Source organism: Rhinichthys klamathensis, unplaced genomic scaffold (assembly GCF_029890125.1).
Source record: "Rhinichthys klamathensis goyatoka isolate OS25496 unplaced genomic scaffold, OSU_Roscu_1.1 h1tg000123l_1, whole genome shotgun sequence".
Classification (NCBI taxonomy): Eukaryota; Metazoa; Chordata; class Actinopteri; order Cypriniformes; family Leuciscidae; genus Rhinichthys; species Rhinichthys klamathensis.
The window spans coordinates 3,812,244-3,836,847 of record NW_026606660.1 but is presented as its reverse complement, the minus strand read 5'-3'; the positions used below and the strand labels follow the sequence as shown (position 1 = coordinate 3,836,847).

The 24,604-nt window shown below is 39.9% G+C and overlaps 2 protein-coding genes across 5 annotated transcripts; one reads left to right on the top strand and one right to left on the bottom strand.

Moving 5' to 3' along the window:
- Positions 1 to 129: 129 nt before the first annotated feature.
- tfb1m (transcription factor B1, mitochondrial) lies at positions 130 to 24,230 on the top strand. Of its 2 annotated transcripts, none has more exons than XM_056255911.1 (8): positions 130 to 178; positions 1,149 to 1,323; positions 1,449 to 1,600; positions 2,852 to 2,960; positions 4,466 to 4,617; positions 5,663 to 5,782; positions 21,529 to 21,656; positions 23,821 to 24,230. In XM_056255911.1, exons 2-8 carry the CDS (start codon positions 1,191 to 1,193, stop codon positions 24,098 to 24,100), a joined length of 1,074 nt encoding a protein of 357 aa, XP_056111886.1. In that variant the 5' UTR covers positions 130 to 178; positions 1,149 to 1,190; the 3' UTR covers positions 24,101 to 24,230. The 2 variants fall into 2 exon arrangements, with proteins under 2 accessions (XP_056111886.1, XP_056111887.1); XM_056255912.1 differs by lacking the exon at positions 130 to 178 and adding an exon at positions 247 to 270.
- Positions 13,438 to 21,475, bottom strand: LOC130088916 (claudin-20). Of its 3 annotated transcripts, none has more exons than XM_056255914.1 (2): positions 21,224 to 21,475; positions 13,438 to 15,352 (listed from the first exon to the last, which is right to left on the bottom strand). In XM_056255914.1, the coding sequence occupies exon 2, from the start codon at positions 15,260 to 15,262 to the stop codon at positions 14,531 to 14,533; it is 732 nt and encodes a 243-aa protein (XP_056111889.1). In that variant the 5' UTR covers positions 15,263 to 15,352; positions 21,224 to 21,475; the 3' UTR covers positions 13,438 to 14,530. The 3 variants fall into 3 exon arrangements, with proteins under 3 accessions (XP_056111889.1, XP_056111891.1, XP_056111888.1); XM_056255916.1 differs by lacking the exon at positions 21,224 to 21,475 and adding an exon at positions 15,747 to 15,981; XM_056255913.1 differs by lacking the exon at positions 21,224 to 21,475 and adding an exon at positions 15,459 to 15,732.
- Positions 24,231 to 24,604: the final 374 nt, after the last annotated feature.

Sequence of the window (24,604 nt, the reverse complement as noted above, 5' to 3'; positions counted from 1 at the left end):
ACTTCTCTGGTGGCTACTATGAGCTACTACGACGTCAAGTTACACATTTTCAAGGGCACCAAAAATCCCCGCCCCTTCTCGACATGATTGGTTAGTGTGATCATTGTAGACATCTCATTGGATGAAATGACTATTGCGTCATGGTTACAGCCTCCGCTATCGGAAGGCAGCTGCACTGGTGAGGAAAACGTGTTTCCTGTTTGTGTTGTATTTTGGCTTAAAACAGCGGTGTTCTTATTGAAGATAGATGTTGTTTAATAATGTTGCTAAGTAAGAAGTAAAATATTTTAAAAAAACACCTTTTAAAGCATTTTAAATTGACGAAACAGAGACACCGTGTTGTCTTGTTAGCATAGCGGAGTCTTTTTACTATCTAGAGGTAACGTTAGATCCTAACATGCAATCTTTTCTATAAATCTCTCAACCAGGGATGTATGCCTTTGCTTTCATACAAATACTTTGAATGAATTGTGCTATACACTGTCTATCTAAGCAAGAGTGCTCTGAGCCAGCAGACTAGTCGTTATTACCCGCAGAGTTCCTTTGGTGAATTATAGTTATATATATTTTAATTAAACCAAACATGAAAATTCAGAAACTGCTATGTATATTATTATTTTACCATTAATAAAGTATTAAATCGACAGTTTGACTCAAAGTTGCTGCAGTTCAGATTATTAACCACAAGGTGTTGCTCGAATATTAGGAATTGAATGGAGACCATCCTCTGGATGAGTCTTGAGGTCCCGAGACATGAGGACATGAGGTCCCTTCCCTTGTGACACTACAGGACTGTCCATCCTGACAATACGGTTTTCTTTGGGGTTCTCAACAGAAGTCTGAGACCACATTGAAAAGCTGGGATTTTTTCATATAATGAAAAGTTATATAACACTTTTAAGACATTTAAGATTCAACGTGGGCAAATTTGTTACAGGACATGTTAAATGAAGGAAGGAAATTGCACACAAAGTCATTAAGATGCTCTTAGGGACATTCTGAAATCATATTCTGATAACACAAAGAAGTTTGTCATGTCCATGTCACTTTGAGTGCATGTCATTAAAGCAAAAGGGGAACATATCAAATACTAAGAAATTGTGAAAATCGTGTTAATTGTCTAATACAACTCAAATCTTGCTCAATAGACTCTTGTATCCCCACTGTAATTGAGAAGAGGCTCATGTCCGATGGCAGCGACACAGAAACTGGCCAGTTATCGGTTACCCCCCCTGCCTACCATAGGGGAGATTATCAAACTGTATAACCTGAGAGCCGAGAAACAGCTTTCTCAGAACTTCCTCCTCGACATGCGACTCACAGGTACGTCCAACTACTGTTCACTCTATTTCTGAATGTGTTAGCAAGACTTGATGGATTTAAATGAAGTCTGCAGTCTTTATGTGCAGACTAAATGTAAACTTTAAACAAAATGGATTGTATTTCAGATAAGATTGTCCGGCAGGCGGGAAACCTGAAGGATGCGCATGTGTGTGAGGTTGGACCTGGACCTGGGGGTCTCACCAGGTCTATTCTAAAAGCTGGAGCCGCAGACTTATTAGTGGTGGAGAAGGACACACGCTTCATGCCAGGATTACAGGTTTGCATATTAATGTATTTGGTAGAGCGATAAATTGGTCATGCCCAATATGTGGCCATTTTGAGATTGACACCAGCTGATAACTGGCAGACAGAAGTGTTCATTCGACTTAGTGTACTTTTTTTCCTAAATTTGAAACCAGGACAATATATTTTTTAATTGAATTATTAATTTGAAAGAAATGTAGTTTTAAATAAGTAGTGTAAATTTGTATTATTTTAGCAATGTTGCATAACCCATATACACTATTCGTAGTAAAAAAATAATTATTTTATAATGTCTAAATGTAAATCTAAGAAAAATAATGCTTTGAAGCCATCTTACTGGCTGTAGTTGAAGTCCCCCCCGCCATAAACACACTTTTTTACATAGTGGCATTACAATATGCATTGGCCATTCTTCAATTCATTAGATATTGGCCTCAACAGTGTTCATTTAAAACAATATATATATATATACCTGAGGGCTGCATCCCAGTAATAAAGCTGCGCATCTCTGCTCAGTGTCATCACGCGGTGCTGAAGCTCTTCTCAGATGGAAGTGTCCTTGGAATGCAGCTTTCGTTTCGAGGCCTTCATTCTGCATATTTTGAAGGATGTACTGTATCAAGTCTATCCTGTGCATCCACAATCTTTTGCGCTCATTGCAATTCATGAAAAAGTATTGGTAAAAAAAAGCAGCACTTAGCTCGCCAGCATTATGAAATGCAAGACTAAAATGTTTTCGGAGATGAAGGCATTGTTTTCTTTCGTTGTGTTTGACATTAATCAATCTCTAAATGCTAAACTGCCCATGATGTAAATCATTTGGAGACCACAGATGGTTGTCATTCACTGTATTGCATTGATAGAAAGTCAGAAAATATATAAATACATTTTATATATAAAGTATTTTTGCACAGTGGTGGAAACCTTGACGTGGACTTACTAGAGCGTCTCGTTCTAGCATTCAGTGCTAAGTGGTAGTCTAGCCTAGAAGCCTCGAGTCAGAAGGAGCGCTGAGTTATGATTATAGTTATTGTTCACTAACTGATATAGTCTTGTGCTTTTTAGTGACACGTGTCCGTGTGGATCCAGCCGAATCACACCTGTGCCATTGTAGACCTATGATTACTTTTTTATCAATGATTCTTTTTTTCTTCTTACAGTGCACGTTACTTAGTTCTACTGGGACAGTAATTTATTTGATTGTTTTTAATAGGCTTCATAAGCATTAATATTCAACTGTTTGAGTCTTCTTTTGGTTTTTCAGCTTTTGTCTGAGGCTGCCCCTGGAAGAATGAGGATTGCACATGGAGATATTCTCACACACAGACTGGAAAGAGGGTTCCCAGCTCACATAGCCAAGACATGGGACGATGGTAAACATTACAATGAATTTCAATAAATAATTATGGCATCCTCCTTCGTAAATATGAGCAAAACAGGTTGTGGCAAAATGTCTTGGCTTTTTATCTTCTTATCCACAAAACTCAACTTCAACTTCAAGTCTTACACTAAAACTATTTTTATTTTATTTTTATAAATGTGTGCCACAATTATTGGCACCTTTTAATTTAATATTTCAGTTTAATTTCCCTTACAGTTAACAGTTTTGAGTCCTTTAATGTGTAATAAGGTTGATGAACATATGGCAGATTATTTCCCCCCCTTCTGAATTCCTTCAGATTCAGAGATCCGCACTTGTGTACTTTCTTCTTTAGCTCATCCCACATGTTTAGTGGACACGGATGGCCATGACAACTTTTTTTAGCGTTGCTTTTGAGGTGTGCTTTTCTGGACCTTTGAATGGGACCTGTTATTCTTGGCAAACTGTAGGCTACAGTCACCTCATATTTATACCTCAGTGAAACTGGAAATCATGTCTTACAACTTCCAGTAAGTTTTCCTAATAACTCTGAGGGATCAGGGATGGGGAACTTCAGTCCTGGGGTGCCACTGTCCTGCAGAGTTGAGCTCAAACCCTGATAAACCTGTATCTTTCTAGTAATGCTGAAGACATTGATTAGCTTGTTCTGGTGTGTTTGATTAGGATTGGAGAATTTGGAGCAAAACTCTGCAGGACATTGGCGCTCCGGGACCCAATTATTGACTTAGATTTTACTCTTAAGAATTTCTAAGAGTGCCAGTAATTTCGAGAAACTAGTTTTGAGATGGAATATTTATTAATTTTTCACAATCATTTTCTATAATTTTGCTCATATTTGATTAGGGTGCCGATATTTGTGGAGAAGGCTTTTTGTATATATTAAATATGTGAACAGAATTGGTTGGACTCCTAAAGTCCTGTCTGAAATGTTATTATTTGAGTTGGTTTGAAATTATTTTCAATAATAAGAGAAAAATAGGCTCACATTTGTTATTTTCCTTACATCCCACTGACCGTGTTCAAATTCAGCAGCTTAACTTTGTTTTAATCTGTCAGTTCTCTCGTTTCTCAAGTCTTTGCTTTGGCTGCCAGTTCTTGCTAGAATTTGGATCAGGCATTACACCCACTCTTTCAAAATGTACACTCCAGTCCTTCCATTGTGCCTCTCTGTTCAGCACATTATTAGAACAGTAAGAGAACAACCACTTTCTTCTCAGGTCAGCTTACCTGAATGTCTGCCACCCTGTATTCAGTCTTATGAATGTATGCATTTTTCTGTGCACAATAGCATGTAGGGAGGTTGTGTATTAATTGATCAGCAACTGAATTTGGTTTGTATTTTCATAATAACAAAAGCAGGATCCTCTTCTGGTTGATATAAGGGCCAGCTTAACAAAGGTCATGTATTCTCCGCTGTAACATCATTTGTGTACTCTGTTGTTGTATAAGCGTCTGTGAAAGGTTCTTCAGAGTATAATATGAGTTTGTGTGTTTCAGTTCCCCCCAACCTGCATATCATTGGGAACCTGCCCTTCAGTGTGTCGACTCCTCTCATTATAAAGTGGCTGGAACAGATGTCCAACAGAACTGGGTCCTTTATGTTTGGGCGCACAAGGCTTACACTGACCTTCCAGAAAGAGGTGGCTGAAGTAAGTTCAACACCGCCTCCAAAACCGAACAATAACCTGAATAACAAGGTTTAAAAATGTTTCGTTTACAAATGTAGTTGCTGTCCAACAGGGGTCAACAACCAGTAGTTTTTGGTGTATGAAATTGATCTACTCATCTATCCATCATGTTAGAACATTTTTACTTTGTGAAAATAAGTCACACAGGAAAGAAATGGTGAAAATAAAATGAAAGAATATACTATAAGAAGACATATTTGTAGAAGCTACTGCAATTGATAGACTGGCCCGGAGGACTTGAGCATCAGAGGTTGTCCGCAGATCCTTAAAATGTAGCTTAAGTTAATGTGAAAATTAATGTTAAAAAGAGTTACTAAAGAAGTGAACATTATCAAATTTCTTGCCCCACTTTGCAATGTGTCAAGGACTTCAAACCGAAATGTAACAGCTGCGAAGCTTCAAATACATGTTGTTGTTGTTGTTGTTGTTGTTTTGGGCCGGTGAATTTTTCTTTTTCAGTGTCAAATCAATAGAGCAATAGCAACAGAGCCATGGGCACAATCATTTTATTCAAAGTATGGATTTTCATCAAATATTTGAGGTTGAACATTATTTAAGAAATGATATTTTTATGAGATCTTAATAAAGAGTCTTTTACATCTACAGGACTTTTTTTTCATATGTGACTTGATGTATGTCTTGCTGCTTTACAATTTATTTGATAATAGATAATGTGTATATTTAACCTTTTGGCACACACTGTAGAGCATACAAAACATTTGGAGTAAAATTTTGATATGAGAATGAGATTTTATTTTTTAGTTAATTTGTTAACAGTTTGCTATCCTGAAAAAAGTATGCATTTAGTACAACATTAAGCTGAAGCCTGAAATATTTAAGTCATTTTCAGTATTAGGATGAAATGGTTGTGGGGAAAATGCCTAGAATGAGATATTGGTCTTGCATTTCATTTGGAGTGGCATTAAAAAGGTCTTAAAACGTCTTTTCTTAATCAAAGGTTTTTAAACAAAGATCTTGCTCTCTTTGTCCCCTGTTTAATGTTTAGCGGTTAACAGCCAGCACTGGAAGCCGTCAGCGAAGCCGTCTCTCTGTCATGGCTCAATATCTCTGCACAGTCAGAAGCTGTTTCACCATCCCAGGACGAGCCTTTGTTCCAAAACCAACCGTAAGTCTTTTCTTCTGCCATTTACATTTCTGTATCTCTGTGTTTGACTGCTCATATGGAAAGGATGTGTGTGTTCACTCATTAGAAGAGCACATAGTCAATGTTGTCTCAGATATGGAATCAGAGATGGCGACGCATAGCGTGTAATGATGCCCACAGGGTATTTGGTACGCCTCTCTTTCGTACAGGGTGGGAAGGTTTGAGAGTTTAGCCTTGCTTCTTTACTCCACTGGGTTGTGTAGGACTGATTTTGGGGGTTTTGGGGAAAGCCAGGGGTTTGTGGATAAGAGGGGTCTTATGAAAGAAAGTACCTTACCTTACAAGTTCCCTTGTCTGTAAATATTTTATCCAGCCAGAGTGCTTTTGAACCAAGAAGAAAGGAAAGTGGGACGAATTGAGCATTCTCTTGGATTAAATGGCACGGATAATTATTTCATTGCACACCAAGGCTTCTACACCGCTGATGAAAGAAATATCCTGCTTCATGAGGTTTCACACAAGAAGCTACTGAAACATCTCCTCACGAGAGAAATTGTACAAGAGTGATGATGCAGTAGACAGAAAAAAAGGCTTAATTGTGCTCTTTGGGGGGGGAAAACATAGGCTAACTCTTGTAAGATCTAATGACAGGCTCATTCTCCATCCACTTATTCCCTTCCTGTTGGAAGAAAAAAAAATCACATTTCTGAAATAGTGGGAATTCGCCTTTAGACCTTAATCTTAGTTGTGTGATATTTAATCATCATATTTCACTGGTGTTTGTCTTCAGGTTTCTGATGTCAGGAAGACATTAATCTTGTGGAAAGGTAGAATGATAATCAGTATTAAATGAGAAATGACTGCTTACTATAGTATCTTGTTCACATTTTGACCTAATATTCAGTTAATGTAATATTATAGTTCCTAATTAAGCATCACATTACTGTTGCTCACAGTTTCAGTGTGTTGCTCATCTCACACTGTTTGTGCTGCGGATATAATGTCCTCAAATTGTGTGGTTTGAGAAGATCTGATTTCTGTGGTGGATAATAAAATCGGCCAAAAAGGTGAATAGACTTGGGTTGAAGGAGAGACTCAAGCCATATTTTAGGGACCAGAATATTGTACACACTTGAGGGTAGGGAGTATTGAGGTTCAAAACCATCTAGCATAGTAGCCACCCTGAACACCCTATATTAACCGCATATTAATATCATCCAGATCACCCTATATTAGCTGCATATTCATTTAATCCAGAACACCCTAGCATCACTGTGGCGAGTTTTGCACTAGCAAGCACCATTCACTTTCTTCAGAAAATGTAAAAATCTATTTACACATAGTATATTGGCCATAGAGACTGATAGATGCTTGCATTAAAAGCAGTGAATTGTCTTTTGATATTAGTTCAAGAATGTAATACTGCAAATTTGCCTTTGCCAGTTTATTTGCTGTACAGACTGCGCTGTGCGTAACTGCCATCTGTGTTCAAGAGGCTCACCCTAGAGGACTGAAATCAGCTCTAGTTGCTCTGCAAACTTCTGCTAAAGTCAACATGAAATAAAATTCATTTAGATTCTCAGGGATCAACAATAAAGATCTTATTAATTACAATAAGGATCAGACAATCTTTTATTCGTTGAACTTGTACATCTTTTTTATGCCTTGCTAATTCTTCTAATTTGTGAGGTTTTGAAAAAATACATTTTTTTTTTAATAAATTGGAAGCATAACATTTATAGCTTTTTAATTTCCTTTTAAGTTGTTGCAGATTTTCTTTTTGGAAATGGGGGGAAGAAATGTAAAGAAATCTTTCATCTTACTACTTAATTATTATTTCTAGCAAATATGAAAATACATTGCTAAAAATGTTTCTAAAATAAATATTGAATAAGAATATTTTTGAATGAATTTGAATATCAATTATCAAACCTGCAGTACTTTTGTCATTACATTAAGAGCAAAGAGTTTAGATGGTTATGACAGAGATACGTATAATAGCTTTCATAAAATTGAGTTAAGATTACAAGAAATCAGTGATATATTTGACTGTAAAAATGACTGTTGAACTTAATTCACGTTATCATTGTGCTCGATTTAACGCTGAATGTTTTTTTGCATATTTGCAGGGTATAGTAGTCTTGTGTTATTGTCAATGCACAAACCTATCTGAAATAAGTAGGTGCAAAGTTAATAGGATTTCTTGCAGGTTTAGAGAGAAGATGCGTCTGGGAATAAGTTGCCACACATGTAGTATAATACACAGCCTCCTGTTATGCTCTAGTCAAATGAACTGGATTAGAGAACTGAATATTGTGCAGCTGGTAATTAGCAGGAGCTCATTCACTGTATTTAGAGAACAGTGTAGATGTAGTGCAATTCAGGACTATGGATTGAATTATTAGATTCAGCGCGTTTCATTTCCCTGCAGAAGCCCTTTGTAAGGTCGGAGGGAATTAGCTGCAGCGTTCCCGAACAGAACTGAGTTCTATTTATAATCATGAGCATTAGCTGATATCGGCATGCCACAAGGGGTGTTTTTTTATTTTTTATGTGGCTTTTTTTTTTTTTTTTGTCTGGCAGTTTTGTGTGGACGCTGGAAGGCACCTTGTTCTGTCACATTGAGTGACTGTGGTTGTCCTTGAAGCCTCGTGTCCACTGTGATTGGCCGTGTATTGTATGTCCTCAGGCCCACAATGCACTTGCTGGTCTCCTCTGTCACGGATCGCACTTGACACCCCCACCTGGTGGACCGCCAGTCTTCAACCCCAGCACTTATGCCACACGTTAGCATTTACTGTATTAGTCACATTTAAAGAAAAGTTCTAATTTCTAGCATGTTTGTCTTATTCAGCTGCAATGCAATCAAATGAACTTGTCATCGCCCACATTGTGTCTGCTGCAAAATTCTGCTTTTAGACAGAATAATTGCATTCTTTAGTATGACTAAATGAATGTAATTATCTTCTCCTCGTCATCAGATGCGAAAGTGTTTCAGTAACCCCCCACGCATTTCACGAGCGCCGTCCCTTGAGCGAACGCGTGTACGGAGCCAGCTGCTACTGCAGTGTCCTTCACACACACACACACACACACACACACAGGAGAGAAGAGCGAGACGGCTCGAGGAAGGGCTCGTGACAGAGATTGATCTGAGAGAGAGTGAAGCGCTCCTCCAGCAGATGTTTGTCTGGATATTGAGAGGAATATTTTTATTTATTTAATCCTTATTTCTTTGACTGGACATGGCTTTAGAGTGGCTTGTCTTTTTAAAATAAGATGAGCTAAAAGGCCTGCTAAAGTCATTCAGTTCATTAGGAAACCTGCAGAACACAAACTTACTTAAATTACTTTAACAAAGGATGTAATGCAAAAACATTTCTCGACTCTGACATCACTGTCAGCTTATCCCAGTTTCTTCAATTTTCATATCACAAATTATTTTAAAATCATGCAGTATATTATAAAAATGGTAATCCAAATATATTTGTCTAAAGATTTCTGACAACAGCACTATTTTCACATAAAAAAAAAAAAATCTTATTTTATCTTGTACGTGTATCCTCTACCTGCAGGAGTGGCGTAACTTGTTTTTCTGGATTTGGCTCTTTTGGTTTTATGAGCATTTGACGTCTTTGTAGAAGTAGTTTCTATGTACTAACCATTGTCAGTGTACTAATAACAAAACATTATGAGGTTACAGGTTACAAAGTGCCAATAATCTCTCTGCATAGTTTGAACTGACACATTTAAAAAAGGCCATTCTAAAAAAATCTGAAATGATTCCCTGGACATAAAAAGGTGTCATTTCAACAACCATTATATGCTATTTTAGAGCAAGGCCAGATTTCTCCCCCCTTTTTTCTTTTGTGTCCATTTTAAGGATCATTAAACTCCTTTTCTCCATTTTCCGTGATGGTCCCATGGTGCAACAGCCAATGAAACCTCACTCAGTGAATAATGGGGTCAGATTTGGTATAAGTAGTGTTCCATTTTAATAAATGGGGTCAAATGAGGTATCAGGAGTAAAGGAAGGTTATTTCAATGTCTCAGAATGCCCGCAGACGTCCTCTCTATCTATTATGATTCAAGCTGAATCTAAAAATATCCTATTTAATATAAAATGCTTTGAATTTTGAACAAATATCAATAGTAGGTTTGACTAAAGATATTTTAGAGATCTTGCATATTTGCAGCTCCAGTTGTTTATTATTTATTCCAGTTGTATTTATTAATATATATTTAATAATTTGTTTATTCTTCTTTGTGTGTTTAAATTGTAAAAAAAAAGTCTTAATGTAGTTAATTTACAGACAATTTTAAGATGTTTATATTTTGTAGAGTAAGATTTACACTTAAAAAAAAATTGATTTTTGAAGCAATTTTTCACTCCGAAATTGCTGGTAAATTTCATAATTAAAAGTAACATATTGAATAAAAACATGATATTTTGAAGTAGAAAGACTGAAGTTGTATTTTCTTGTAAATCCTGCTTCAATAATCTTTTATTTACACTAGCATTTAAAAGAATGTCCTCCAAACCTAGAGTGGTTGTTTGGATGGAAATATCTAATTCTATGAATTGGAAAAAAATTGGTTTTCATGCAGGCTCTTTTATCTTGGCATTCTATACTGCCTGTCTCAGCAGTTCACAATGCACCAAGCAAGGGCAGTATTATTCGTGTGTGTGTGTGTGTGTGTGTGTGTGTGTGTGTACGTACAGACCCAGGAGTGTCTCCAGCAGGGCAAGGTCATCCACGGTGTCTGAAAGTCATATTCTATTTTCTACATTGCTCATTATGAAGATAATACACTTAATCTAAAATAATAATGCTACAAAAGAAAATGCTAGCCAATAACTGAAGGTAGTCATTGACGGATTGGTTGTCTATGGATTCGGCCGCCATTACTGCTGATGGGGTTTTGATGGCCAATGGTATTTAATCAGTTTAGCTGGTGTTACATGACAGAAATGAATTAAATTAGCACCTCATATTTGCATGAAGACAAGCAATGGAGTAGTTCACCCTTGTGTAATGTTACAAAGAATATGGTCATCACAGTAGGGTTGGGAGTGTGCACATTTGCAGTGAAGTTAACCTCACTGCTTGTATTAGCCTTGTGATTTGAGGATCTTTCAAACATCTGAGCCCCAATCCCTGGCTCTGTCATTACTGCCGCGGAGGGCAAGGACCTTTGAAATGAATTTATGGTAATACACAGATTTCATTTCATTAGATCTCTTATGGGAATCAAGCTGTGCTATGTGATCAGGACCCAAATCCCCCTAATAAAGGTTATATGAAAGTTTGTTTTCTTTGAAATTCTCAATAATGTGATGCAGATTTTTTTTTTTTCAGCAAAAGATCAACTTAATTTAAAGGCAGTACAACAAATATGCCGTGATGTGTACAAATGTACTTTATAATTTAAATGCATCATCCTTTAAAGAAAATAAAGTTTGCATAGTTTATATATTTGCATCTCTTTTTATGAGATTCACAATTTTCAGAACCACTCAAAGAATACATTTCTTTGTTCAATACTCTCCCAGTGGTTATCTAGAAAACAAATGAATTCTGATTTTGTTTATTCATTTTTGATGTTGTCTAAAGATTCAGTAAATGTTATATATGAAAGAATGTGTTCCGTACAGCCTGGTCTTTACATGAACAAAACAGCACAAATGAATTAAATAAGACTTAAATGTTTTTTAAGAACATATGCTTCCACCATTTTTTATTAATAAAAATATAACTACTTGCACAAGCACACTGAGAGAACAGTACAGAAATATTTGAACCATATCCTCTGCAAAATTAAGAAGTGCAGAAGCATACACCAAAATATAAGCCTCATTTATCCAATCAGGAATCATTAAATTGGCCCCTGAACAAAAACGAGGGCTGGGTCATATGAAACTTTTTTTTTTTTTTTTTTTTTTTCTAGCGTGCTAATAAACAAGCTGCACCATAACAATATATGAATAGTTTGTCTTTATAATTACAAAACCTCTATTGGTAATACTATCTACAGATGATCATCTTTATTTCAGTGTATCTTTTAGCATGTTTGGCTAACAAAAAATAAATTGCTTTCAAATGAGGTTACACAATTAAAGGTGTAAATGTTTGTCTTCTTATAAAGAAGATTTGCTGTGAACATGCTTGGGTGTTGAACAGTGCTCTCAGTAAATTAATAAAAAAAAAATAAACGCAATCTTTGCAGAGCTGTTATGAATATGAAATCCCAAAGCACAATTGAAATGGTCTCAGTCCTTTCAAGCCTGCCCACGCTGAACCTGAACAGTTTGTCATCCTGGAGTCGTTGTGCTTTGGAATTTTAGGGGGGAAAGTGTGCAAGTTGATCAACTTTATATTTATAAATTATTTCTCATTACAGATGACAGTCTTTCAAAAACGTTAAATCATCTTGCATTTGGCAAACAGAACGGTTACACCTGCACATACATTTGCAAAGTAGTCATGGGTTTGGCACATTCACAATTGTAACATTTCAGTGCATTGTCACTTTGGAGGGTAGGAGGAGTGGTTATTGCATTCTAGTAATGGTGCATGTGCAGTAGTTGTTGTCCATGCGCTGGCGTGATCTGCCCTCGAGTGCCCGCTCAGCCTGCAGGGGGCGATCTGGGCACCACCATCTGCTCTCCTGTGGGAATCTGCTTGAGAGGAAGAATGCGCTGTGCCATCCATCACTGCCAAAGCTCTTTTTGCCAGTAGAACAACACTGAAATTGCATTCCTCCCTTCAGCAGCATAGAAACGCACGGCTGCATCCATGCTCACACACACTTACTCAACTCTTGGCACAAGTTATTTTGCATGCTTATGAAGGGAGGGAGGGGGGGGTTGTGTGTACATGCATTGGCAAACTGGCACATGGCATGCAACTGTTCCGGCTGTCAGAGGCGGCATCCATACTGTAAGCGCTCAGGAAGAACGGGATGGCAAGCATTGAGGGAGGTCGAGTATGATTGTGAAGTTTCTCACTTAAACGAACATTGAGGTCTATGGGCAGCATTTGTGGCATGCTGTCTGTTTACAAAAAAAATGTTTGACGACTTCTTCAGTGTATATATAAAGCCGCATTGGTGGCTAGCGGTCATTGGTATTATCAAGTCTGTGAAAACAAATGAAAAATGCTTTTACACTTGTAAGACATTTACAGTAATAACAATGGAAGACAGAAATAAAACAATAAACCACTGTAAATGTATAACTGCTTCCCTTTATGTGGTAATTGACAGCATGCCGCAGATGATGTCCATAGACGTTAAGAATAACCCGAAATATTGCTTTAAGGCGATTTAAAGAGCCCCTTGTAGGGCACAATCTGTCAGCAGATCCACTGCTGAGGCATTTGGAGACGTGTGGCTGTAAGACAAGCAGACGTCATTTGGCAAAGCAGATTTCCATTGAGAGTGGACATAACCATATTGCAGACTCATCAGGTGCCATGAAAGAGCTGCCAATTACTGAAACTCAATCTCGTCTCCGCTTTTGTTGATGTTATTTACGTCTCTAAGACAAAACTGCTGCACATATATTGTATACAGATTACACTGGAGTTGGTCAGCAGAACAGGGACCCTCCCGTCTGAGAGAGAGTGTGTGTTGCAGAGGCTTTGTCTCTAGACACCGACCCAACCACCCCCCCCACCCCCTGCTGTTATCTGGAGAGATTCATGACAGCCTCCGGGAGCCTCCGAGTGTGCAGAGAGATACGACCCCTAGACAATACAAGTATCTGGGTGTAAAATCCCATTTCCATGGCAGTGAGTAGCAGCATGAGTAAAAAGCACACATGCAGCACTGTATGTGTATGAGTGTGTGTGTGTGTGTGTGTGTGATAGAACGGCAAACAGCATGCGCTGAGCTGAAGGCAGCTTGCTTTTGTTTGGGGCAAAGTATTAAAATGTTGAACAGAACAACATTACATTGTCCATTTGACGTAAGAAGGGCCAGTCTCCTCTCAGCCTCCATATGGGTTTCCCAAACATGCCTGACCCAGCAACCCCTGTTCACTCTCTCCTCCTACTGTCTCCAAACAGTTTCAGCGGTTTATGAACTACAGCTCTTTAGGCACAGGCTATATGGCTACAATTCAGTCTACATCAGGCATTCCACTGCATTATGCACAGGCTCCAGAAAGCATGCTTAGGCAGAATATCAATCATCCTATCAGCTACCAAAATAAGACAAGAGATTTCATTAACACAACCATTACTCAAGTAAAAAGAAAAGCAAAGAATCTCCCAAACGGGCTCTCCCATACTATTGCCTCTTAGAGACATATTGCCATCTTACTTTTAAACAGAGGTTACCAAACGATTGTTAGCAGCTAAACGATTCCTTCTGAGTTCAGATCTTTGGGAAGGGGGGGGGGGAGTTGGGGATTTATAAGTAGCATAAACATTTCCTTGTTGCTAATCCTTTCCCAGAGGAACACTTTAATAAGATTTACTGTGATGCTGGATATGTGCATTTATTATCATCTTGCTCAGTCTTTCACACTACTTTCGTGTGCTACTGCAGCGTTTCTGCCACTCGCCCCTCAGTATTCACAATCTGTCCGTTTCAAGACGACGCTTCAGGGAATACTTCCACCATTTGTGCTTGCTGATCTTAAAAAGGAGAGCGGTGGAAAGGAAAGGAAAAGGGTCCCTCTCGCCCTTTCATTTTGTAATCACAAGAGCCAAGAGGTGGAGTGGCAGTGCATTGCACTTGTCTTGCTCTTGAACGGTTGGTCTCTTACACGTAGTCCTGCAGGCTGTATCCAGTCTTGTTATCCAGCGGTGAGAGAGAACAGTACTGGTGCTGGAGCTGCTCCTGTTGCTGCTGTTGTTGCAGAAGTTGCTGTTGCTGCTGCAAGAGGAGTTTGTCTGGAGGGAGAAGTATCAAATCCTGTGGGCCGTGTCGCTTACCCGAGCAGGACAGACAGAAAATGGATCCCCCCACGAAAAGGAAACCAGACGAGATGAAGGCTACATAGACGGCACCGCCCGGCTCAAACTTGTTGCTTTCCGGCACATTGGCGTCTAGGAAACTGACTATAACCTCATTTGTGTACCAGGAGGCAGGAACGAGGCAGAGGAAGCCCGAGGCCAGAAAGCATGAGCCGGCCGCCATGGCAGCGTGGCGTTTAGCCCGGCGTCCTCCACCCCACCGAGTGCACTTCAAACCCAGAGAGGCCAAACACAACCCCAGTGCTGCCAACACGCATGAAAGCACCATGGTGGTGCGTGCCGTCTGCAGGTACGCGGGCAGCGCCAGCACTGAGTATTTAAGCGTACAGCTGAACATGCCAGTGCTGTACCAGGTGCAGTCCATCCACAGACCCTGCATCTGCGAGATGGCCGTGATGATGTTCGAACCAACATCCGCGCTCACCTTCCAGTTGGGCAGTAACGTGGCCACCGTGGCACCGAGGATGCCTAGCAATGCCAGCACGAAGGCGAAGATCTGCGTGCCTGTGGACGCCATCCTGCCGCGCTCCTGAACCCGGCCAACATCCACACAGGCTTTGCTCAGTCCCTTCTCCTTCGGCAGAGACTGCTCAGCACCACCGCCTGCCTGAGGAAACAAGTGAGAGAATTAAACCAGTGTCCTCCTCCTCCCCCAGCGCACTGGGAACAAAGAGAAGCGTGAACACAGGATGATGAGGAAGCAGGTTCCTTACTGTGATTTTAGTGCTTTCCTGTTCATGCCTCACACACATATCTAGACTGGAGAGCTGCGTTATTAGCGCGGAGGGGGGGCAGTACATGCACGCATTGATGCGATATTTGAAAACTGGAGTCTGATTCAGGTTTCCATACGGTCAGGTAAATTAAATAAAGTATCGTTTCAGACACACGAGCACACAACACATTTTTAATTTCGTGTTACTAAGGCAATAACAGAAATATTTTAGGTTATGACTCATAGCGGTTTAACACGGAGCGGAATGCAGAAATCCTTTACTTACCTCGGCTGGTGCAGAGCGAGCTATGACGCGTCAGGTTTCCGAGCATTAACACACACACACACAAACTGCTAAATATGTCAACCGAGTATAAACGCCCTTAGATGTATCGTTAGCGATCGGTTCATGGTATCTGTGTCTCCAGTAGCAGCGGACATTAGTGATGGAGAGAGACGAGGCTGTTTTCAAAGCTGCTCGAATGATGCTCTACGTCACGCAGCAGCGCGAGCTCTTAACTTCCCGCGCATGAAAGTCTGTTATTTGCTATCTTAGCGATTTAAAACCCGTCTATTATCGCATTTAGTAAGCTATTTGAGTATGGGATGAGTTAAAAATGGGATGAGTTAAAGCGTTGAATATTGACGTTAAATATAAAATTTTACGTCAATATTCAACGCTTTAACTCAAACATTTTTTTTCTATGAGGAAAAAATGGGATAACTCATTAATTTGGAAGGAAAGCTAGGTTTGTTCATATTGTAATAGTGTTTGTTTACCGGCATACAGATTAAATGGTTTGGATATTGAGTAGATAAATTCTTAAAAAATATGTAAAGACCTTAAATATTGAAAAAGTCCTGAAATTACATTTACTAGATAACCAAACCGGCTTAAGATAGCAGGTCTATTTTGAATAGACCTTAAGTTGTAGGTCTGAATCTTTTTCTATAGTCAGATTTTTTTTCTTCTTGTGTTCAATGCATAAACTTCTCCATCATTGTTATTTTTTAACAGCCTTTTATCAGAATATATGCTGTTTAATTTTTTTGTAATAGCCTACATTTATTTTTTTACTGAATGTTAAAATGTCTAAATCTAACAAGCTGTGAAAAAAGATGTTTCGGTATTGTATACCAACACTCATGTCCTTTTTTCTGTCAGAGACCATTACCCACTTTGGCAGCTACAAAATTATGTATAATGGTAAATGTCCCTTTCACCTGCTATACAAGGAGTTTTACTATAGCGGCAATGCACCACTATCACCCTAATCATAATTTGACTTGGCACTGAGCAGCAACATTCACTCTGCAGGAGGATGAACTCACAGCTACTGCCCCTCCAAACCCCTACACCCCCACCCTTATAAACCCCTGCACCCCCACCCTTATAAACCCGTCTGTCCTCCATCCGTCCTCTCCGCGCTGCAGGGTGGGAGTGGCTATATGCCATTCGTTTAGAAATGATAAAAGGACAAAACCAATGTCATCTATCTAACTATCTTACTATCTTTCTATCTATCCTGTTTTTTGTAAACAAGATCTGTAAACTCTTATCAGGTTTAAAAATCAGGATTTCTACACAGGTGAAGCTGAAGTTGTTGCATACTCGTATATTTGGAAGTGATTCTCAGTTGACATGCATTTGGGCCTTAGTGGGGGTTTAATGTATGTCCTCACATTGGAGGACATACATTAAGTGCTGATGCTTGGATTGTGCTGATAAGTAAATAAATAAATAAATGTGTAAGGGGTGCTGTGTACTGTATCCAGGGAATATGGATGTGTTGGGAGCTGACGTGTTAAGGCACAGAAAGCTATTATATGCGTGTTACCTTGAGTTTATCACCTCTAGCTTTCATGACAGTTTCGATGTGCACTCAAGCTTCTGCACATTTCTTCAGGGAAGGGGTGTTTTTTCCCCCTATTTGTTTGTGTGCTTTTTTATTGTTTAGGATGAGATCCATTTGTTTATTCACAGTTGCTGTTGGAGTCATTTCATTACCCTGCTGTAGCGGTTTGCCTGTAACGCAGATGTCAAAATGGTCTTATTGCGACTGCTACAGAAATGGCTGTTTAAATTCATGATAATAAATGGAAATTACTCTCTGCTGTGCAAGAGGGGAGTGCACGGGTTTCCACACTACCTTGATTTATTGCCTGTGTGCTTTTTCTTGTGAATTTACTGTTCAATCAAAATGCTTGAATGAACGAATGAATGCTTGAATTCCAATAAAACCAATGTACTTTTGGGTGCCTGAAAACGCAAACTTTTGAAAACGGGTTTCAAAGTGCAAGTTACAAGTCTCATTGTAAACAACAAAAACGCAAATCTCTGAAGACGATGACGTCATGCACATGCGTATTACGTGTTCAGTCTATAGTGTTTCATCACCTTCTAATGACCTGGCAGCAGAATACAGCGTTTTTAGCCATTTTCGCGGATCCGTGTGAATTGGGATCATTTTGACAATGGTGTCGTCTGTATGCGGAAAACTCAAAGGAAAAACGTCTCCGTTTTCAGCATATCGTTGACGTGTAAACGTACCCTGAGAGTGCTTTTCACTGACCTGGCATTCTTAAAGTTTTTAAATGCCACTGTGTGTTTGGCCCTCTTACCATGCTTACCCTCCCTGTCCATCTTGCCTTGTCTTCAGCCAGACACCTTAAAAGCCTGTAGTCTCATAGGCTGGAGAGAGACTCCATGAGAATCCTTTCACATCTGAGAAGCACATCAGTAGTGCCTTTGGTTCCCATCGATGCCTTGGGCGATTCACGGAGCGTGGGACGAACAACCTTACAGTAAAAACAAGCCTCTCTAGCGAAAGCCCTGTCAGCCTCCACTGTTACATCCTCTCTTTCTGCTGCTTCATCTGAGCCGAAGTAAGAGTGGTTGTCTTTTGAAAGTGCTGTCATGATTAATGTATCCATACTCATTGCAGGACTATTTTCCCCTCACTGTATGCATTCCCAGCTGCAGACTCCATTGTTCTCTGGCAGTTATGTAAAGGAAATAATGGTTACTCAGATTGCCCCGAGGGACTGCCACCTCGATTTGATCATTCTCCTTTCCAAATGACAAATTAAACTTCACACCCTTTGCAGTAATGGAGCACTTCTGCTCAGGTGCAAATAGTGGTGCGTTTTACTTGCAGTGTGTGAAGGTTGTTAATGACAGTAGTGTGTAATGTTTTTCTTCTTGTAAGATCACACTCAAAGACAGGGATGTTGTCTGAGAGAGAATTATGGAATCGCAGGCAATGATACTGACTAACTACAAACAATGTATTTTCAATGGTCAGTTGCATGGAATTGATTTAAGGTGACGGTTTCTCAAAAGTCTATTTTATCAGAAGAGAATTATTAGTTGGTAAAGGTCAAGTCACATTTATTTATATAGCGCTTTTTACAATACAGATTGTTTCAAAGCAGCTTTACAGAGATAACAGGAAAATAATGCAACAAAGTTTGTTTCCAGAAGAAAATAGCGTCAGTCCAGCGTTCTAAGTTCAGTGATGTTATCATTTTTGTTTTTAAAAAGTTTATTTTAATTATATATATACACTCACCGGCCACTTTATTAGGTACACCTGTCCAACTGCTCGTTAACACTTAATTTCTAAGCAGCCAATCACATGGCGGCAACTCAGTGCATTTAGGCATGTAGACATGGTCAAGACAATCTCCTGCAGTTCAAACCGAGCATCAGTATGGGGAAGAAAGTTGATTTGAGTGACTTTGAACGTGGCATGATTGTTGGTGCCAGAAGGGCTGGTCTGAGTATTTCAGAAACTGCTAATCTACTGGGATTTTCACGCACAACCATCTCTAGGGTTTACAGAGAATGGTCCGAAAAAGAAAAAACATCCAGTGAGCGGCAGTTCTGTGGGCGGAAATGCCTTGTTGATGCCAGAGGTCAGAGGAGAATGGCCAGACTGGTTCGAGCTGATAGAAGGGCAACAGTGACTGAAATAACCACTCGTTACAACCGAGGTATGCAGCAAAGCATTTGTGAAGCCACAACACGCACAACCTTGAGGCGGATGGGCTACAATAGCAGAAGACTCCACCGGGTACCACTCATCTCCACTACAAATAGGAAAAAGAGGCTACAATTTGCAAGAGCTCACCAAAATTGAACAGTTGAAGACTGGAAAAATGTTGCCTGGTCTGATGAGTCTTGATTTCTGTTGAGACATTCAGATGTTAGAGTCAGAATTTGGCGTAAACAGAATGAGAACATGGAACCATCATGCCTTGTTACCACTGTGCAGGCTGGTGGTGGTGGTGTAATGGTGTGGGGGATGTTTTCCTGGCACACTTTAGGCCCCTTAGTGCCAATTGGGCATCGTTTAAATGCCACGGCCTACCTGAGCATTGTTTCTGACCATGTCCATCCCTTTATGGCCACCATGTACCCATCCTCTGATGGCTACTTCCACCATGTCACAAAGCTCTAATCATTTCAAATTGGTTTCTTGAACATGACAATGAGTTCACTGTACTAAAATGGCCTCCACAGTCACCAGATCTCAACCCAATAGAGCATCTTTGGGATGTGGTGGAACGGGAGATTCGCATCATGGATGTGCAGCCGACAAATCTGCGGCAACTGTGTGATGCCATCATGTCAATATGGACCAAACTCCCTGAGGAATGCTTCCAGCACCTAGTTGAATCTATGCCACGAAGAATTGAGGCAGTTCTGAAGGCAAAAGGGGGTCCAACCCGTTACTAGCATGGGGTACCTAATAAAGTGGCCGGTGAGTGTATATATATATATATATATATATATATATATATATATATATATATATATATATATATATATATATATAGCCGCTCTTGAGTAAACCATGATGTCATCGTCCAGTTCAGTTCTTGTATAATAGTGCAATGCAGGCAGATCAATAATATTGTGGAATATTGAATGAAATATAAGGGTATATTATAGGCAAGCCGCTGCTTATATCCATATATAACTTTATCTGGTTGCTCCTAAATCCTGTTTCTTTGTGAATTGTTAGGGACTTGAATGCACCTGGTCAAAATTTCAGACCCCTGAGAAAAAAGGGCTTGAGTGTTTCAGTTTAAAACCAGCATCCCGGGTGGGGTAAATGACAGTGGGCCAAATTGATTTCCTGAATGTGTTCTCCTCCTGCACAGCTGAGGCAATGGTTTCTGAAAGCTCTTGTCACATCTTCACTTCTCTGTCATCTCCAGTCTATTGCTTTTTTGTAGCCTTAAACCCCAGAAAGGAGATTCAAAGCTTTGTATCCTGCTCGAATTTAAAGTCCAAGAGTGGAATAATCTAACCATAGTCAAGAGTCCTGCATGATTGCAACTCAACCAGATGTTTATGGTCATGTTAAACTACAGTGAGCCACGCAGCTGAAATGCAGCACACATCAGTTTGCATTTTCTTCTGTTTATCTCCATCCCACATGTCCATTATAGGGACATTCCCGCACATTTTTATAGAAGACTGAATAATGCACAGGTATAATGCACTGCTACAGGTTTGTTACTGGTTCGGTAGCGACCAAAATTATGTTTTCACACCACAATTACGTGAGAGAAACAGGTTTTAGTCTGGGCACCGCAGACGTCTGTGCCGGTTTTGCATAATGAAAAGAATCCCCGTCCCTTGTGCTGATCGGTGAACCAGGGCAGAGCAAAGCTGAGCATCCCCCTACAGCAGCAGCACTAGGCTTTGGGAATAAGAACATTTAGGAAGCAACAGTGTAAATAGAGACTTACTATTCACATTTGAAGAGGCTTGTTTTGATGGTCCTTTAAACAGGTGTTACTGTAGCAACCGTAACTGGCCTGTCGTCGTGCAGCATCACCGACTGCTTCCTCTCCCAACCCTCTGCTTTTCTTCATGCGTATATTCCTTTTTCTGGCTAGTTTCCATTCCGTTTCTCCCCTACTCTCGAGTGGGAGTAGCTCCTGAATATGGTCTCCATGTCTGACTCTAACATTGTGTGTGTGTGTGTGTGTGTGTGTGTGTGTGTGTGTGTGTGTGTGTGTGTGTGTGTGTCATCACCCCGCGGTGTGCGTAGGTGGATGTGGGGGTGGTGCACTTCACTCCGCTGGCTCAGCCCCAGATCCAGCAGCCCTTCAAGCTGGTCGAGAAGATTGTCAAGAACGCCTTCCAGTTCCGGAGGAAGCACTGTCGCACAGGACTCCAGTAAGCATTTCCCAGGCTTTCTATCAACTACTTTTCAAAACTACTCTCTTTGCTTCTATTCTCAATGTGTTTAATCTGGCTACCTTAATCAGGGTAGACACCATATTTAGAGGTGAATGAAACAAGGTTGTGAGAGATTGAAGTACAGTCCGCGCAATTGCTTGTACTGTTGTGTACCTTGGTGCATCCAGCAAAACATGGTATATGTCTATTAAAAAAAAAGTCAGGAGTGACCTGAACCTGAAAGGGATGCTCTACTGGTTTTTCATATTAAACTATGTTATTCCCTTAACTAAGACGAGTTGATACATACCTCTCTCGTCTCAGTGCGTGCACTAAATCGCTGTCTTGCGGCGAAACTTTGTTAGATCTTATCTCAGCCCTGTTCATTCAATACGTGCCAAGAAGAGAAGCGACCAAACACCTCCACGTTTTCCCTATTTAAATACAGTTACACGAGGAGTGTAACTCGACCTAGGACGGTGACACAAAATAAAACGTTGCGCTTTTCTAAGCGTGTAAAATGGATAACTATATTGTATGGCAGAATACCATAGCAAGTGCTTGGGAGCACTTCGACTCGGCGCAGGAATATCATCTCTCGTGAAAAGTCCGCTCCCGTTGAAATGAGATGGAGGAGGAGAGGGAGCGGGGAAGAGGACTTTTCACGAGAGATGATATTCCTGCGCCGAGTCGAAGTGCTCGAAGGATTACTACAAACTTCCAGGCAGGTGTGCAGTGGGTTCAAGCTAGATTCTGCAGGAAACCGGTTCTCCAGAACCAGGACTCATGACTTGTGTGGAACTCGTGAAAACAAAGGTTGTGAAAAATCGACTTGAACTACAACCTTTTAGACAGTCCAAGGGTGTTCACACTTGTAGTTCGGTTCGCTTGGCTCGTCTGGTCCGGACCAAATTTTTTTTTAGTCTTTTTTAGTCTTTGTCCTTTTAGCGTTCACATTAGCATTTTAACACCGAACTTAAAGATACTGAACCTAAAGGCATAGGGATACATTCACAACCTGAATGGTCGGCTTTTATTACGTATATTTCGCGATGGAAACTTACCGAACATCCAAACCAATGCTGTGTTCGTGGCTAAATGTGCTTAGCCTTCATATGATGCTATTTTGACCAGCTGAGAACTCATGAAGAGCTTATAAAGTGTGTAAAGGAGTGTTTTTCAGCGATCGCACGAGAGTTCGTTTGGAAGCGGACCAAGACCCATCTTTCCGCTTGAATGGTGTGCACCAGGGTTCGGATGGCAGCAATCGCACCAGAGTTTGTTTTAATCTAACCAAACCTTCCAAGTGTGAACACACCCCAAGACCCCAGTCTATCCCTGGCAGGGTTTTTTGCATCGGACTGCTTACCCAGACTAGGGTCAATATATAAAAAAGAAAAGAAAAAAGGGTAACGCTTTACTTTAAGCCTTTATGCATAATGGATTATAAAACTATTATGAAATTAATTATGCCTTGTAATGCATTGTATGGTCTCATGAATAATTGTAACCACAGTTATTAATGCATTATGCATTGAACACCTTTGGAGGATAATCCTTTAAAACATGTCAACCAATCAATATCAGATTTAACTAGGAATCTGCAAGTATTGTAATGCATTTTAACTTTGCTTACAATTATTTATGAGAAGATATAATGCATTAGCCTATAATGTGCATTATAAATACCTTCATAATGCATTATACATAAAGGCTTTATAAAAAAAAGGATTGGAAGTAACTCAGCAATTATGTATCATTGGAGTGAGGAGTGTGAGGGCCATTTCTGGCTGCCCTGCTTATTTTAAGCGAATCACATTAATGAAAGTATTAAATAGTTTAAACGTGCTCATGTGAATAGCTTTTATATACAGTAGTTCTGTTGTGTTTGTTCTAAAAATAGTCATGACTGTTTTCCTCACTGGAATTCCTAACTTGCAACATTCCAAAACAACATTCGGACGCAATAAATGCATTAAGGCAATTCTAAGATGGAACATCTGTAATACAAGCAGATGCACAAACCACAGCGCTTGTCAAACAAGAAAAGCAAAGCGAACATCCGCACAGACCACATAACGTCACTTCCATGCAACTTTTCAAGTTTTCTACATTAACTCATTGTGTCAGCGTGTGATGAGTGTTTTCTTGTTTCCTGCAGGATGCTGTTCCCCGAGTCTCAGCGTCTGGAACTGACGGAAGAGTTGCTGCGCAGTGCTGATGTGGATCCCACACGGCGGCCCACTGAGATCTCCATTTCTGAATTCAGGGCTTTAGCAGACGCCTACAGCCAGCTTTGTAAGGAGAATCAAGGCCTCGTCGACTATGAATTCAGAGAGGAGCTGAAACTCAAGCATCAGGAAAAGAGACAGTCGGGCAGCAACCGTAAAGGGCTTCACCTTCACACCACAATAAAGGAAAATGTTACTGGCAACCGCTAACTCATGAAACAGCAGACTCTCAATGTGACATTTTCAGCAGCTGGCATGAATTGCACTTTTTTTTGGTTCTTGAATGGAGTATGCAGACAGCTAGCCAGCAATGAGGTGAATGTGGCTAAATCAGCTAAAGGTTTTCAACAAAACAAAAAAAAAGTGCATTGGTTTTGACACTTAAGCACTCTATAAGGGCTAGGTGAAACATCATTTAAAAGATGTGAGGAGCTTAAAATAAAGTTATGGTAGAAATTTAAAACCATTGTGGACTGCTTTATAAATAGGAAGAAAGATTATATGAATCAAATCAGGCTCGATGGTCCTCATTTATAAAACGTGTATGCACAGATTTGATCTTAGGAGTGTGTGCATACATTAAAATCCACGCCAACGTTCATATTTATAAAAACAGTCTTTGACGTTTCGACGCAACATTTAATAAATGAGGCCCCTAGTCTCTCAGTATTGATCAGAGGAAGAGACGGGGTTGCCCAGAAAACCTTTCATATC